Source organism: Trachypithecus francoisi, unplaced genomic scaffold (assembly GCF_009764315.1).
Source record: "Trachypithecus francoisi isolate TF-2019V2 unplaced genomic scaffold, Tfra_2.0 Lachesis_group8, whole genome shotgun sequence".
In the NCBI taxonomy this organism is placed as follows: domain Eukaryota; kingdom Metazoa; phylum Chordata; class Mammalia; order Primates; family Cercopithecidae; genus Trachypithecus; species Trachypithecus francoisi.
This window is the reverse complement of record NW_022681473.1, coordinates 65672244-65687479: the sequence shown is the minus strand read 5'-3', so window position 1 is coordinate 65687479 and position 15236 is coordinate 65672244. Positions and strand designations below refer to the sequence as shown.

The 15236-nt window shown below is 38.4% G+C and overlaps 1 protein-coding gene across 1 annotated transcript in view; it reads right to left on the bottom strand.

Annotated features, from left to right (window-relative positions):
* RNF169 (ring finger protein 169) overlaps positions 1-15236 on the bottom strand; it is a 96489-nt gene that overhangs the window by 22847 nt on the left and 58406 nt on the right. The window contains exons 3-4 of the mRNA XM_033204694.1: positions 13511-13657; positions 6224-6342 (exon numbers count right to left, since the gene is read on the bottom strand). Coding sequence (XP_033060585.1) covers positions 6224-6342; positions 13511-13657 — 266 coding nt within the window. The remainder of the gene's footprint in view (positions 1-6223; positions 6343-13510; positions 13658-15236) is intronic.

Sequence of the window (15236 nt, the reverse complement as noted above, 5' to 3'; positions counted from 1 at the left end):
TTCTTTTACTGATGGATAGGAACACTTGTTTCCATAGCTGTATTCCAAAAGGCCTAACATAATGCAGAAGGATTTGAGTTCTCTTAAATGAGAAATAACCGGACAGATTCTCACTTTCCTCTGTAGCAACCATGTATCTTTTTGGAACAATGGAGGGTATAAATTATTTTTTTAAAAAATGGAAGGAGAGCAGCTGTCTGTTGCAAAGGTAGATAATTTCAAAACACATATTTAAGTGCAGGGCCTTTTGTCATAGAGCTCTGATAATGGTCTGACAGAAAGAACATAGATTTGGAGTAAAAAGAGAACTGGGTTCCAATTCCATCTCTGTACTCTACTGAGTTGAGAGGTTCTTGGGTGAGTCACTTAACCTCTTTGAATTGCAGCTTCCTTCACTGTAAAACAGTGACATTACACATTTTGCAGGATGAATGTGAGAATTAAATCACATGAGGTATGCTAGGAACTCAACATGGCAGAGAGCCAGCACTGAGAAAGGGCTAGCTCCTGACACTACCCCTCACCAAACTTCCAGGCCTTTCTGAAGACTATGAGAATATTTCTGTTCTAAAATGGCAGAGATATTACTGATGCCTCTAAAACCTGCCATTCTCCTTAAGCTCCATGTTGCTTCTCCTTAAGCTATCTTCCTTTTCCAGCCATATTCCATTACTTTTAATAAGATTTGTCCTCTTAATAAGCAGGTTGGTAAACACTTGACTTGTTCCAATTCCTTTCTCTCTCCTCCAACACACACACACACACACACACACACCCCAGGCCACCAAGCCTTGCCATTTCAACTCACTGCTTCATCTTCTCATAATCTCCTCTCCCTCAAGCCACTATTTGACTATTCCCCACACTCAATTTAAGTTTGATCTTTATTGTTACAACTTCCTAATGGCCCCCTCCCCCTTTCTTTTCATGCCCTGGCCTCACTTCCTCCATAACTCAAAACTCTGGTTTAAGCCACCTCTAGACAGTTCCATTTTAGAGGAAGAATCTTAAGAAATCACAGAGTAAATCCCCCTGCTCTAGCTTGTAGGTATGGCATAACACTCTGCATTTTACATAGGATGAGACTGAAGGAGAGCCAACTGATTTTACTCAAGGTCACACTGCTACTTATTCCCTAAAACTCCACCCCTTAGTTCTCTGAATCTGCTTATTTTTCTCAATCCTGAAGCTAGTATTCCAATATCACATCACTTACGCATTTCTGTTACCTGAATCCTTCTGTATTTCATTTGTGAATTTTAAGGAAAGGTACCTATTTCCCAGAGGGTCTTCAGATTTCAATTCAGTCTAACACTGGCTGGACATGTGTTTAGTATCTCTGAGTCTGTCACTAAGTCTGTCTATATCTCTCCTTATACATACACTGTATAGAAAGCACAGCCCCTTTAAGTCCCTTGATGTGCCACACTCTGAGCCACCAGAGATTCAGGCTTAAACGTATCTGGAGTTTAGAAAACAAAATGATGTAGCTATGGTTAATTTCTACTAAGTAGAACACCGATCTTTCTTTTATAGCATCTATAAAAAGTATCAATATAAGCTATTGCTAAAGCATTCGAAGACTAAAAAGCAACTTCATAGCACATAAAAATTTTATCAATGTGGTCACTAGACTTCCCCCTAAATCCCATATTAATCCTATGGAATCTAATCTAAAAAACAGCCATTAGCCAATCTAAGCTCCTAGAACCCTCCTAGAGGCCCTCTGCTGCAAGTTTGACAATCAGTTCTGACAAAGCCCCAATTTAACCTACCAACAGGCACAAGGCCTGTCTTATTCAAACATTCCACAAATATTTACTGAGCCCTTACTATGTGCCTTACTATAATACTTAGGCACTCTACTAAGTATTATAATGATGAACAAGATGCTATGCCTGCCTTTGATGAGTTTAAAGTCTAGAGAAGAAGATGAACAGAGGCAGCATGAGGATCAAGGTATGGAGTACAGCAGAAAGAGCAGTAAACTCAGAGCCAAGAAGCGTCAGTTCTAACTCAGTTTCCTCCTGTTTTAGCAGTCTAAGATTTGGCAAGCCATATTCTCTCTCTGGGCTGGGCTTTAGTCTTCCATTTAGAAAACAAATGGACTGAATAAGATGATATTTAAGGTCCTTTTCAGCTATAAGAGTCCATGTTCCAAAAGAAGATAAAAATTGCAGCAGCAGCAGCAGCAATATTCACTGAAGACTTAGTGTGTGCCAGAAATCTTGCTAGGAACCATTTACTTAAGATTTCATTTTTGTACGAAATGGCATTACCTGCATTACTATATCACTTAAAAAGAAAAAAAACTAGAAAGAAGACTGGTTTGATTATGTTTCTTTGTATGGTTATACTCTAGTTACAAGAAGACTCTGAAGTGATTTACAGTAAAAATACGTAAAGACTAAGCCTTAAGACAAATAAAGACCGCATTAAGTAATACATGTAAGAAGGGTACAGCAAAAATTATTTTTTTTAAAAATTAACAGGCCATGTCAGAAAGCCATGGTGACTGAATTGAAAATCCTGTCCTAAACCTAACTTGCCTGACAGCCAAAGCAAAGAGGAAAATGCAACTAGACATGGAGCTCTCTTAAACGAAAAGAAGACACTAGCTCAAAAAAAAAAATCTTTTTCATGCTGCACTATAAGATGAATTGCAACCATGTGTTTAGTTCGTTTCTCTTGGGGAAGAGGAAATGAGAAATGAAGGGAAATAAGTTTTTAAAAATAATTAAACCAGTTTTCAGATACTTAAATATTTAACTTTACAATGATATATTCTTCTTATGGTTCAAACTAATTTTTTTCAATTAACATATATTTTGTGATTAACCTAACAATAATCTTGGATAAACTATTATTCTATCTGCCTATTTGGAAAAAATTTCATTTTCAAAGGGATGTAGAACTTCATTAATATGGCTGCAAAACCCTCGTTACTATGATTTTTTTCAAATGAAAGCAAACTGACCAACTGGCAAGACTTACAGACTCTATTGATGCATTCCTTCCAAAATAATCACCTCATCAGTCATGCCTATTCACCCTTACCTCCATGCTTTTGTGCTTAAGAAAGAAAAGTGTATAAAGTAAACAGGAAAAACAGATGGCAGATTCATTTGATTCAAATACAGGTATAAAACCTTTAAAAGTTTTTACACAGTCTTCTCTTTAGGAGAAGAATTTGCAGGAAAAAAAACCTATTGTTGTTGCTTTAACAGAAAAAAAATGCATTTGAAATATCCAAAAACTATAAATGATGTTAAATTTTTAACTGTGGTAAAAGATAAATTTATAATTTTAACCATTTTTAAGTGTACAGTTACACTGTTGTACAACCATCACTACGCTAATTCTTTTTGAATATGTCCATATGCTACATTCTCATTGTCAGCACTAATAACTCCGTATTGTTTTCCTAAATATAATTTGGAACTAAAACTTACTGTTTTCTTCTCTAAGGAAACGGCATGTTCTAAGTAAAAGATGCAATTCACAGTATTACTATAACTGATTTTGCAAACTAAGGTTTCCATGACATCAGCAAACTATTTCCTAAAAAGAAACCCTAATAAACTAAATTCGATGGTCTTGATAACTATACTAATAATTAAACCTCAGTTGTTAGGCAGAAAGTGAGCCCTGAAACCCAGAAATGTGTAATACTGATTATAAGCATTTCTTGATAGCAAAATCTTAAGTGAATATTTTCCAATAAATTAGTTCCATTGTGGCTCAATGGAACAGGGTAAGGACAAGGATGGGCTGGAAGAGGAAAAGAAGATATATAAGAGATGTTCCAGAACCACTTATAATCAAAAGCACACTCCTCCATATAGGCTTTGCAATTTTGTCCATTAGAAAAGAATTTTTAAAGTTCTATGGTAGGCATCTCTAAGCGATGAACTATTAACCTGCTACCCCCTTTAAAAGAATTAATTACAAAGGTATAGGAGACTGGAATTAGTGATAAGCAATTTATCCATTCAATACCTACTCCAACTAACTGGGGCAACTGTCCCTTGGTATAATATTTGGATTTTAATATACATTTCTTTTTTTCTAACTTGTTTTAAATTATGAGATATTAATCACAGATTTCATAAAACAATAATTACTGGCTTCAAGGAGTATTTATTGTCACTCGATGGGAATGAAAATTTTGATCTTCTTCTCTTTGCAGTAGATCCCTCTTATAATCATTAAAATATGTGTCCTATGAATTGGGGGAAAATACACACACACAACCAGGAGCTGAAAATTCTTAGTCAAGCAATCTTGACTTTTTTTTAACTTTAGAAGGCATCTATAGTTCAAGTTCATACAATGCAAGAGTCCCATCTTCATCATAAATAGAAAGGACACTGGCTTACTTACTGGGTCCTGTTTACATCAAGCAAGCCTAAGTGGCTATGCTACAATGGCCATTCAACAAATGTCAAATGAGTCAACAAATATTATGGGAGGTACTTTACTGGGAAAAGAGCTGCCATCACCTAGTGAAGGGGAGGCATTTAAGCGAAAGGGAGATTCAGTGAATTTTATTCTCAGAAATAACAGAGGAAAATCAGACTACTCACAAATAACATATACAAAAAAGATTCAAAAATTAAAACTACATAAAGGATCATAATAGTAAGCATTTTATAATATTTTTAAACTTTGGTAGCTTCTTTCTGTCATATTTATGAATAACTAGCAGTAAAAGTCTTATGACAGAAAGGGTCTATCTAGGTGTCTATCTAGGCTCACGCCTATAATCTCAGCACTTTGGGAGGCTGAGACGGGCGAATCTCTTGAGCCCAGGAGTTTCAGACCAGCCTGGGGAACATGGCAAAATCCCATCTCTACACAAAATATAGGGGAAAAAAAATTAGCTGGGCATGACAGTACACGCCTGCAGTCCCAGCTACTCAGGAGGCTCAGATGAGAAGATTGCCTGAACCCAGAAGGGCGAGGCTGCAGTGAGCTGTGATCACACCACTGCACCCCAGTTTAGGCAACAGAGAGCTCCTGTCTCAAAACAAAAACAAACAAACAAACAAACAAAAAACCCAATAAAAGAAAGGGTCTGGGTGTGTATTCACAGGAGCAGCAAAAGAGAGATCTACTAAATAATACTGGTGGAAAGAAAGAGTTGAACCCTAGAGATAAGGCTGAGCAATACCAGCTTTAAACAAAACAGAAAATGAACTGGGGTGAAGATTGTGTCTTTGGCTAGACACAGTGGCTCACACCTATAATCCCAGCGCTTTGGAAGGCTGAAGCATGAGGACTGCTTGAGCCCAGGAGTTCAAGACCAGCCTGGGTAACACAAGGAGACCTCGTCTCTACAAAAAAAAAATTTTTTTTAATTAGCCAGACATGGTGGCACATACCTATGGTCTCAGCTATTTGGGAGGCTGAGATGGGAGGATCGTTTGAGCTCAGGAGATTGAGGCTACAGTGAACCATGATTACCCAATTATACTCCAGCCTGGACAACAGAGTGAGATACTGTCTCAAAAAAAAAAAAAAAAAAGATTGTATCTTTACATCTGTGTATTAAAACAGAGCCCAGCATGTAGCAGCTGTTTACAAAATGTCTGTTGAATGAATGTATGCATGAGTCCTTCCTTCTTTCCTCCATTTCTTTTTCGCTTCCCTTCCTTCCTCCCTTCTATCTATTCATCTTTCTTTCCCTCCACCTAGCCCTTCATTATCCTTCTAGCACCCATCATCTATCCAATTCCTTCTTCCTTTCCTTCCCAGGGCCTACCAAGTCTAAAGGATCAAGAGATTCCTTGACAAAGGTCTTAAAAACTTTTCAGTTTGCCCTCTTATAACCTATAAAGATATATTTTAGGTTTAGGCACTGAAAAGAAAATCAGTTCTGCCCTCACTTCCTACTAAGTCCAGAGGGAGAGTCCGTGCATATTGTCAGACTGAAGAAGACTTTGTTGTTTCCTCCCAAGATAAAAGGGTCATACTTTGCAGCACAGCTATTAGCACAATCCTATCCTGAGGATGTCAGAAAAGGGGTAAATGTTACTTTTCCTGAAAAGTTCAGGTCAGCTCTTTTTCCCTAGTCCATATTTGAAAACCAATTCCCACCTCTTTTCTCCCCTTCCACCTCCTCACCAAAGTAGCCACAACAAATACGTTTGCTCCCCCAGTCCCTTTTATCTCATACCCCAAAACCAAAGAATGCTGACTGAATTCAGCATCAGTCTCTTACCCTGCCAGGAAAGCTAAGGAGTAGGAGTTGTTCTTGGAAACAAATGCTGAGCGATGTGTCTGTGTCATCTGGCCTCGAGAAGGTTCTTCATTCTCTGAATCTGAGAGACGTGCAGGACACTGGCAGGGAGACAAGGGAGACAACACTGTCCATTTGGAGTTCCCAAGGCATCTAGTCTAGCTATAGGTTCAAATCTCTTTCTCTATGTCACTTCTCTGTGAGCTCCAACCTGTGTTTCCAACTGCTTCCTGGAGATACCAATCTCAAATGTGGTTCAAATTCAATATATCCAAAATCAAACTCACTATATTTCTCTTCTGTAAGCCCCATAACCAACCCATCTAGAAAACTAAATGCCATCTATTTCTGTCCCTTACTTCTAATTCATAGTAACATTTGGACAGCGGCTTTAGGTACTCCAACACTTCTAAATATTTTATTTCATTTACTGTTTATGTCACTCCCATTAAAAGCAGGGTGATTATCTGTCTTTTACAGATAGCAAACTGAGGCTCAGAGTAGTTAATTTTCCTGGAATTACAGGGTTAATACATGGATAAAAGTGGTTCTTAAATTAAGAGCATTAGTCTCCAAGCTATTTCCACTCTAATCTATTCTGCTTCTAGAATGTCTCTCAGATCCAACTCTTCCCATTTATATTCATGGTCATTGCCTTACCTTAGATTCTCATCATCTTTTGCCTGGACTGTTGCAACAATCTACTTACTGGTCTCATTCTCTTCAGGCTTTCTTCTCTCTAATACCCTCCACACCACCAAGAATTATCTTTCCAGCAATCACTCCCCTGCTTAACTGCTGGTGACTTCAGGATAAAGTCTAAATGCCTCAGCCTAATACCACAACCTTCACAAACTAGACCTAACCTTCTTTCACAGCTTTTCCCCCACCAGTTCCCACACATGGAACTCCCTGAGCTCTAGCACAACCAAACTATTTTTACTCTCCACATGTACCACAGTCTTTCAAAACCTCTATCTACCCTTTGGAATATGCTACACCCTTTGCCTAAAATTCCATCTGCGCTCTCTGCCTATAAAGTACTCATTGGCCTTTCAGAGTCATCTAAAATATCACTTTTTCTGCAAAGGCTTCCAAATTATCCTAGAGTTAGTTTTTCCATCTTGTTTATATCCATTCATTTATCATTGTTTTACTTTGGAGTCCCTTTTTAGAGTCTTTCCAATTACATTAGAAACATCTTAGAGGTATGTCTTTTACATATAATGTAATGAAGTTTTGCCTCATTATTAAACATGAGAGTCTTTTTCTTTTAATGGATAGCAACTAATCACACTGAACTGTAGCTTCTTATTTAGGGGTCTGTTGTGCTTTATGCAATGAGCCCTGTGAGAGCAAGTGACCATCTTTTTAAAAAATTTCCAATACTGTTATAAAAGAAGAACCTTTTAATCAGTTGATGATTAACCAATTATCTAATGATCAAGTATTATCAAAGTAAGAGTTGTAGATGTAGGCACGCAAGGCATCATATGGCTCCGAGTACCCTGCATTCCTGAAATGCTTTGTTTTCCTCTAGGCTGACAGGCACAGCGACATAATAGACTGATTTGAAGAATTACAATTTACAGCGAGGCTTTTCAATTTTGTAGGGTATCGTTCCTCAAAGAACCCTGTTGTAAAAAATATTCAATGAAGAAACTTTAATAGCACTAACCCATTATCAAATTTTATATAATATTCTCTTCTCACTCTATAAAAAAGAAAAGCTTTGATACGAATAGACTCAATAGGGAATAATGGCAATTTCTGTCTATATAAGCCTCTCTTCATAATTAAATCAGTACCAAGTAAAAAGTGTTCAAATCCTAGCTCTGTCAGCTATCACTGTCACTATGGGTTAGTTGTTGCTTTATCTTCCTGAGCCTCAGTTTCCTCATCTGTAAAATAAAGACTTCTCTGTCTACTATAGTGACAAGCCATTAAAAATACCTAGAGTACATTAGCTAACAAGTAATAAGTGCTCAAAAAGATAGATCTTATTTGTATGAACTTGCAAACTATTAATCTTTTAAGAAAAATTTCAGTTTTATAACAGATATATGCCAAGTTCCTTTTTTTTGAGACGGAGTCTCACTCTGTTGCCCAGGCTGGAGTACAGTGGCACGATCCCGGCACACTGCAACCTCCGCCTCCCTGGTTCAAGTGATTCTCCTGCCTTAGCCTCCTGAGTAGCTGGGATTACAGGTGCCCACCACCACACTCGGCTAATTTTTGTATTTTTGGTAGAGACAGGGTTTCACCATGTTGGCCAGGCTGGTCTTGAACTCCTGATCTCAAGTGATCTACCTGCCTTGGCCTCCCAAAGTGCTGGGATTACAGGTGTGAGCCACCATGCCCGGCGCCAAGTTCCTTTCAGTTATTGCAAAATAAATTACATTACAAATAAATATTTATCTAGACAAAAGCTCTCCCACCCCTCTACATTTCTATTCCCAATATTTACCCCTCATCTTTCATCTTTGACGAAAATAAGCCCCAAGGCACTATGGATTCCTAAAATGGTACAAAGCATGCATAAATTAAATCCTTGCAGTGACATCTAAAACAATGTTGTACCTAAAAAAACTAAAAGAAAGATAATACTCAAAGTTGGCAAGATGTAAGGAAATTACTTTAGCACTCCTCACGCACTACTGGTGGGAGCATAATAAACCTATAATACATATAAACCTTCTGGAGGGCAACCATGTAATAAACACTAAAAATGTTAAAAAGAGCACTCCTTTTGACCTGGTCATTCTACTTCTAGTAATTTATTCTAAGGAACTAATAAGAAAAAAATGAGACAAGTGGATTCCATCACAGTGGTGTTTAAGATAGCAAAATATCAACAAAAGATTACTTAAATAAATTCTATAGTCAAGAATATTAGAAGACCACTGGATAATGATATGGATTATTTATTTACACACAAAAAATAGGACGGGCATGGTGGTTCACACCTATAATCCCAGCACTTTGTGAGGCTGAGATGGGTGGATCATTTGAGCCCCGGAGTTCGAGACCAGCTTGAGCAACACAGTGAGACCCTGTCTCTGCAAAAACAAAAACTTTTAAAAAACTAGCCAGGCATGTAATAGGCTCCTGTGGTCCCAGCTACTTCAGAGGCTGAAGTAAAAGGATTGCTTGAGCCCAGGGGCTTGAGGCTGCAGTGAACTATGATCACGCCACTACACTCCAGCCTGGGTGACACAGTGAGACCCTGTTTCAAAAGAAAAAGAAAAAAAAAAAAAGGAAAGAAAGAACACCTACACTTTGTTTGTTTCTGAGACAGAGTCTCGCTCTATCACTCAGGCTGGAGCACAGTAGCATGATCCCAGCTCAATGCTGAGATCACTGCTCCACCTCCCGGGTTCAAGCAATTCCCCTGCCTCAGCCTCCCAAATAACTGGGACTACAGACGCATGCCACCATGGCCAGCTAACTTCTGTATTTTTTATTAGAGATGGGTTTTTGCCATGTTGGTCAGGCTGGTCTTGAACTGCTGACCTAGGTGATCCATCCACCTCAGCCTCCCAAAGTGCTGGGATTACAGGTGTGAGCCACTGCGTCTGGACAACACCCACACTTTAAGATGAATTAAAACAGGTTATAAAACAGTATCTAGGCCGGGTGCGGTGGCTCATGCCTGTAATCCCAGCACTTTGGGAGGCTAAGGTGGGCAGATCATGAGGTCAAGAGATCGAGACCATCCTGGCTAACATGGAGAAATGCCGTCTCTACTAAAAATACAAAAGATTAACTGGGCGTGGTGGCACGTGCCTGTAGTCCCAGCTACTCAGGAGGGTGAGGCAGGAGACTCAATTGAACCTGGGAGGCAGAGGTTATAGTAAGCCAAGATCACGCCGCTGCACTCCAACCTGGCGACAGAGTGAGACTCTATCTCAAAAAAACAAACAAAAAACCAGTGTGTATACTAGGTTACATTTTCTGAAAAGAAAAACAATACATGGTGTGTATTTATATGTTCTTAGAAATGAACATATCTATATGTTCTATATGTTCATATGGTACATATCTATAAGGATATGTACTAAAATGTTTATAGGGATCATTTCTGGGTTGGGGGATGACAAGTAATTTTTCCCTTTTTGCTTTCTAGTCTTTAGTATAACCATAACTGCTGTATCAAATTGTTTTCTAATAATTCGATTATTGGATTAAATGTACCATAACTAATTGTAATAAATTAAACACTGTGCTCACTTTATTTCCATTCTAAAAAAAAACACATGATAATCTGCTACTAGAGTAAGCTTCTTCCTCCTTCCATTCAAATTTAATTTCATAAACATGTATCAAACACTTCCAATGTGCAGGGTACTGCAAGAGATTTAAATGGATAAGACATTTCCTATACTCAACAAACTTACAATCTAGTAGAGAAACACAAACACACAAAAAACCATGATGTAAAGGAAAATGAGAGAACTCTTATGCTTGGGGGAGTGGCTGATGGGAGTCGAGAAACAGAAGAGGAATTCCTATAGGCTTCATGAATGTGACAGCTTTTGAACTGGACATGGGGAGATAAATAGCCTTCCAACAGGTAAGCTAGATGGCATTTCAATGAGATGAAAATGCAAGAGCAAAGACCTTGAAAAGGGAAAGCACAGTGTATGTATTTGGGGGAAAGCAAATATATACTCCTTAGAGTTTTGGGGTATAAGCAAGGATGAAAGCATAAGCTAGAATCACACTGAGGGCCTGAATGTTGGGGTGAAGAGTCCTCATTTAATTTTACAAGAGGAGTCATTAAAATTTTGGGGACAGGACAGAGAAATGATCAGTCTCGCTCTAATCACAATAGTTTCTATGTAAAAAATAATCCTTTGGTCAGCTTTCTTAAGATTCTTTTGGGTCTCAATTTGAATGGAGTCTTGGCCAAACTAAATGGAATTATTTGCTCAACACCGAAAACTCTTAAATTAGAGCCATTTAAAAGTCCTCGAAAATATAAAAGCAGCCCAGGCACACTGGCATGATCATGCCTGTAATTCCACACTTTGGAAAGCTAAGGTGAGAGGATCCCTTGAGCTCAGGAGTTTGAGACTAGCCTGGGCAACATAGGGACACCCTCATCGCTACAAAATAAAAAAAGTAAAATAAAAATTGGCCAGCCATAGTGCTACACACCTGTGGTCCCACCTACTTGGAAGGCTGAGGCGAGAGGACTGCTTGACCTTGGGAGGTCGAAACTGTAGTGAGCCGTGACTGTGCAACTGCACTCCAGCTTTGTCAACAGAACAAATCCCTATCTCTAAATAAATAAATAAAAAACTATAAAAGAAAACAGAAAAAAAGGCAAAAATCACAAAAATCTAAAACTTGACACATTCGTAGGTCAGATTTTATTCAACGCCTTTGTAAAACTGGCTGTTATCAAGAACAAATCAGAATTTGTACTTTCTGACTCCTTTTAAGATTAAAATTAGGTGGATGCATTTGATTTCTATTTCAAAAATGGTAGTGGCAAATGAAAACATAATTAGAGTAATTTCCTAGTCTTGGCATGACCTAGGAACAACAGGTTATTTCTATCAAAGGACCATTGTGAAGGGTCAGCTCTCTCTATCAAGGCTAGTTTATCCTTCTGGGTTGTTCTGCCTGAGGACCCTAATGGGTAGTAGAACTGTCAGGGTGAAGAGGTAGAGCTGCGGTCTTCAGAGACTACAAACCACAGCTGGGGCTACTAGTCATACAACATACTACACACACAAGACCATCATAGAGCTTATTCTTGTCTAGCTAAACCGTATCCTCTCTAGTAGCAGTCTTTTTTGCCCTCTGTGGTTTCTAATGTTCAAAGCATTAAGAGTACACAAACACTTCATGCCTGTAAACTGAATCTTTTGGAAGGTTGAAACCCTGTAAAATGTAAGTGGCTATTTTTAATAATTAAATAATTATTATTATTATAACTAGAATCAGAAGCTGCACATGTATGTGGCACTCAGCAAACACTACTTTACCAAGAAAGCTTAAAGAATTTTCTTTTTTAAGTTCAGGAAAAACACCCTTGCAAAAATAAAACCAAGGCCGGGCAGTGACTTATATCTGTAATCCCAGCACTTTGGGAGGCCAAGGCAGACATATCACTTGAGCCCAGGAGTTCAAGACCAGTGTGGGCAAAATGGTAAAACCCTAGCTCTACAAAAAATACAACAATTAGCTGGGTATAGTGGCACAAGCCTGTAGTCCCAGATACTTGGAAGGCTGAGGGAGGAGGATTGCTTGAGCCTGGGAAGTTGAGGCTGCAGTGAACCATGATCACACCCCTGCACTCCAGCCTGGGCAACAAAGCAAGACCCTGCTCCAGAAAAATAAAAATAAACAAACCCAGAAGCACAAAGAAATTAAGTAACTTGGCCAAAGTTGTACAAACAGTTACAATGCTGGGACCTGTGTAAGAGGTAGACTGCTGATCCAGAGATTTTTTTTTTGCCCCCACTCGGCTATCTTGCCTGTCATTATAGATGGTAAAGCTTTATCGATTCTAGCTGCCCAGAAAGATAACCTGAAATATTAACAAGACTGAATCACAAAATATTTTAAAAGATAGGAGTCTAAAGATGTGCTAAGGACATACACAAGCAATATATGTCCAATCCAATATGACTTACTACAGAAATAAAACTCAATTGTGATTATCCATTTGGGTATAATTAGTGGATCCTCCAAAAGTGCTTCCTTATGTAAGTTAAATACACAACTTGCAACCTTTTCTAGTAATTTACTTGGTAAATAAGTAATGAAACAAACTCAGGCAGGATTTGGCCCAATTAGAAGTCTAATAAATATAGACTAAGTATCTAAACCTACCTTATATCTACACTGTGCTGCTTAGGGTATTACAACGAATAAAGGAAAGTAAAATACATGCTTTAAGAAAATCTAGTTGAGGACAGAAGACAATGTACAAATCTTAAATGTCAAATAACAGATAAGTCAAAATAACAACATACATATAAATCTTATCGCAAGTAGTAAACTATACTAGGTTTTTCCTTTCACTCACCTGCTTTTCCCACTTTTCCTTCATCTTCCCACAAGTCTCAATATCCCATTCAAAAATTATTTTCTCAAGCTCTGGCCTGGATGTAAGTTCTTCACTACTTTTAAACTGCACAGTCAATGACTGTTACTGGTCTCACAGTTTACCAACACAGGTCTTTCAGGTCCAGGTCACTTGGGCTAACCACTGATTTCTGAGGCAGGTATCCATTAAAAAGGTGATTTACTTACACGTTCCAGATTTGTTTTCAGTACTAATGGTTCATCTCTTTTTTTCTGTTCATCCATTTTCCTTTTCCCTGTTTCTGTATCCTCTGGTAACAGCTTGTGGATTTGATCTTCAGAGGGTTTTTCCTCTTGTAACTTTTCTTCTCTCAGCTAAAAATACAAATAATGCAAATACAGTAGAGTTCTAGGCAACTTTAAACTTAAAAACATATTTTACTCTGTAGTTTACTAGAACAAACAGATCACATGGCAGTTTTGAGACTGTTTTTCTTATCAGATATACAGCCCTCTTGATTTCTAAGTAAATCTACTTTTACTTGGCTCTTGCCAAACATACTCTTCAGGGCTAAAGATTTAACTGCTCTGCATTGTTAAGCAATATGAAATCATATTCCCATAAGCCAGATGTAACTGCATTGGACTAGGAGAAGAGCAGAGATGGCCACAGAAAGCCAGAGAAGCTGGATGAGGCCTCCCTGGCAACAAAAGAATGACTTAATGCAGTTCTAATGTCCTACATTTTTATGCTGTTATCCTGCAGTTACAGGATAAGTCAAGATACACAGTCTACAAAGAAATTTTGTTTTAATTTTATAATAGTAGAGATGGGATCTCACTATGTTGCCCAGGCTGGTCTTGAACTCCAGGGCTCAAGCAATCCACCTGCCTAGGCATCCGTAAGTGCTGGATTACAGGCATCAGCCACTGCACCTGGCTGTACAAATTTATGGCAGAGAGATATGCTCTTTATTTTGGGGAGGTGGCACAGCATTATCAAAACAGAATGGGCTTTGCAATGAAAACTTTGGTGACCGTGAGCAAAGGACGCATCATTTGCTTGTCTTCAAAACAGGGATAGTGCAACTTACCCTGCAGGAGTAAATGAGATAACAATATAATAGCATTTATTAACAGAGTCTTGCTGTGTACCTATAGTACATCAAGACTCCATTTCTGCTTTTTTTCCTTTTTCCTGTCTAGAGTTTTAATAACATTTAAATAAAATGATGTATATCAAAGCAATTATAGGCTACTAATACTTTTAATTATTCTTATGAAAAAATTAAGCTAAAGAACAAATAAGGCCGGGTGCGGTGGCTCAAGCCTGTAATCCCAGCACTTTGGGAGGCCGAGACGGGTGGATCACGAGGTCAGGAGATCGAGACCATCCTGACTAACATGGTGAAACCCCGTCTCTACTAAAAATACAAAAAAAACTAGCCAGGCGAGGTGGTGGGCGCCTGTAGTCCCAGCTACTCGGGAGGCTGCGGCAGGAGAATTGGCATAAACCCGGGAGGCGGAGCTTGCAGTGAGCTGAGATCCGGCCACTGCACTCCAGTCCGGGTGACAGAGCGAGACTCCGCCTCAAAAAAAAAAAAAAGAACAAATAAATATTTTTGATAGGCTGCTGCCTCTGGGTTCAAAACAAAACAAACAAACAAAAACAGAAAAAAACCCACAACAACAAAGCCTTAGTCTTATCTTTCTGATTTCTGTAGGTCTGATTTTTGTAAGCCTGAAATAATCTTTAAGATATTAGTTGAATTCATGAGGTTATGAATATGCAAAGAATACCAAACACAGTGCTGTGCCACGAGGAGATTAAAATTTAAAAATGTACTACCATCTCTGCCCAATCCAAATAGGAACACAGAGGGAAGGAAAGCAAATCCATAGCTGGGGAGAAAACAAAACTATAGTCTATACTAACTGCCCACTAAAAGATTTA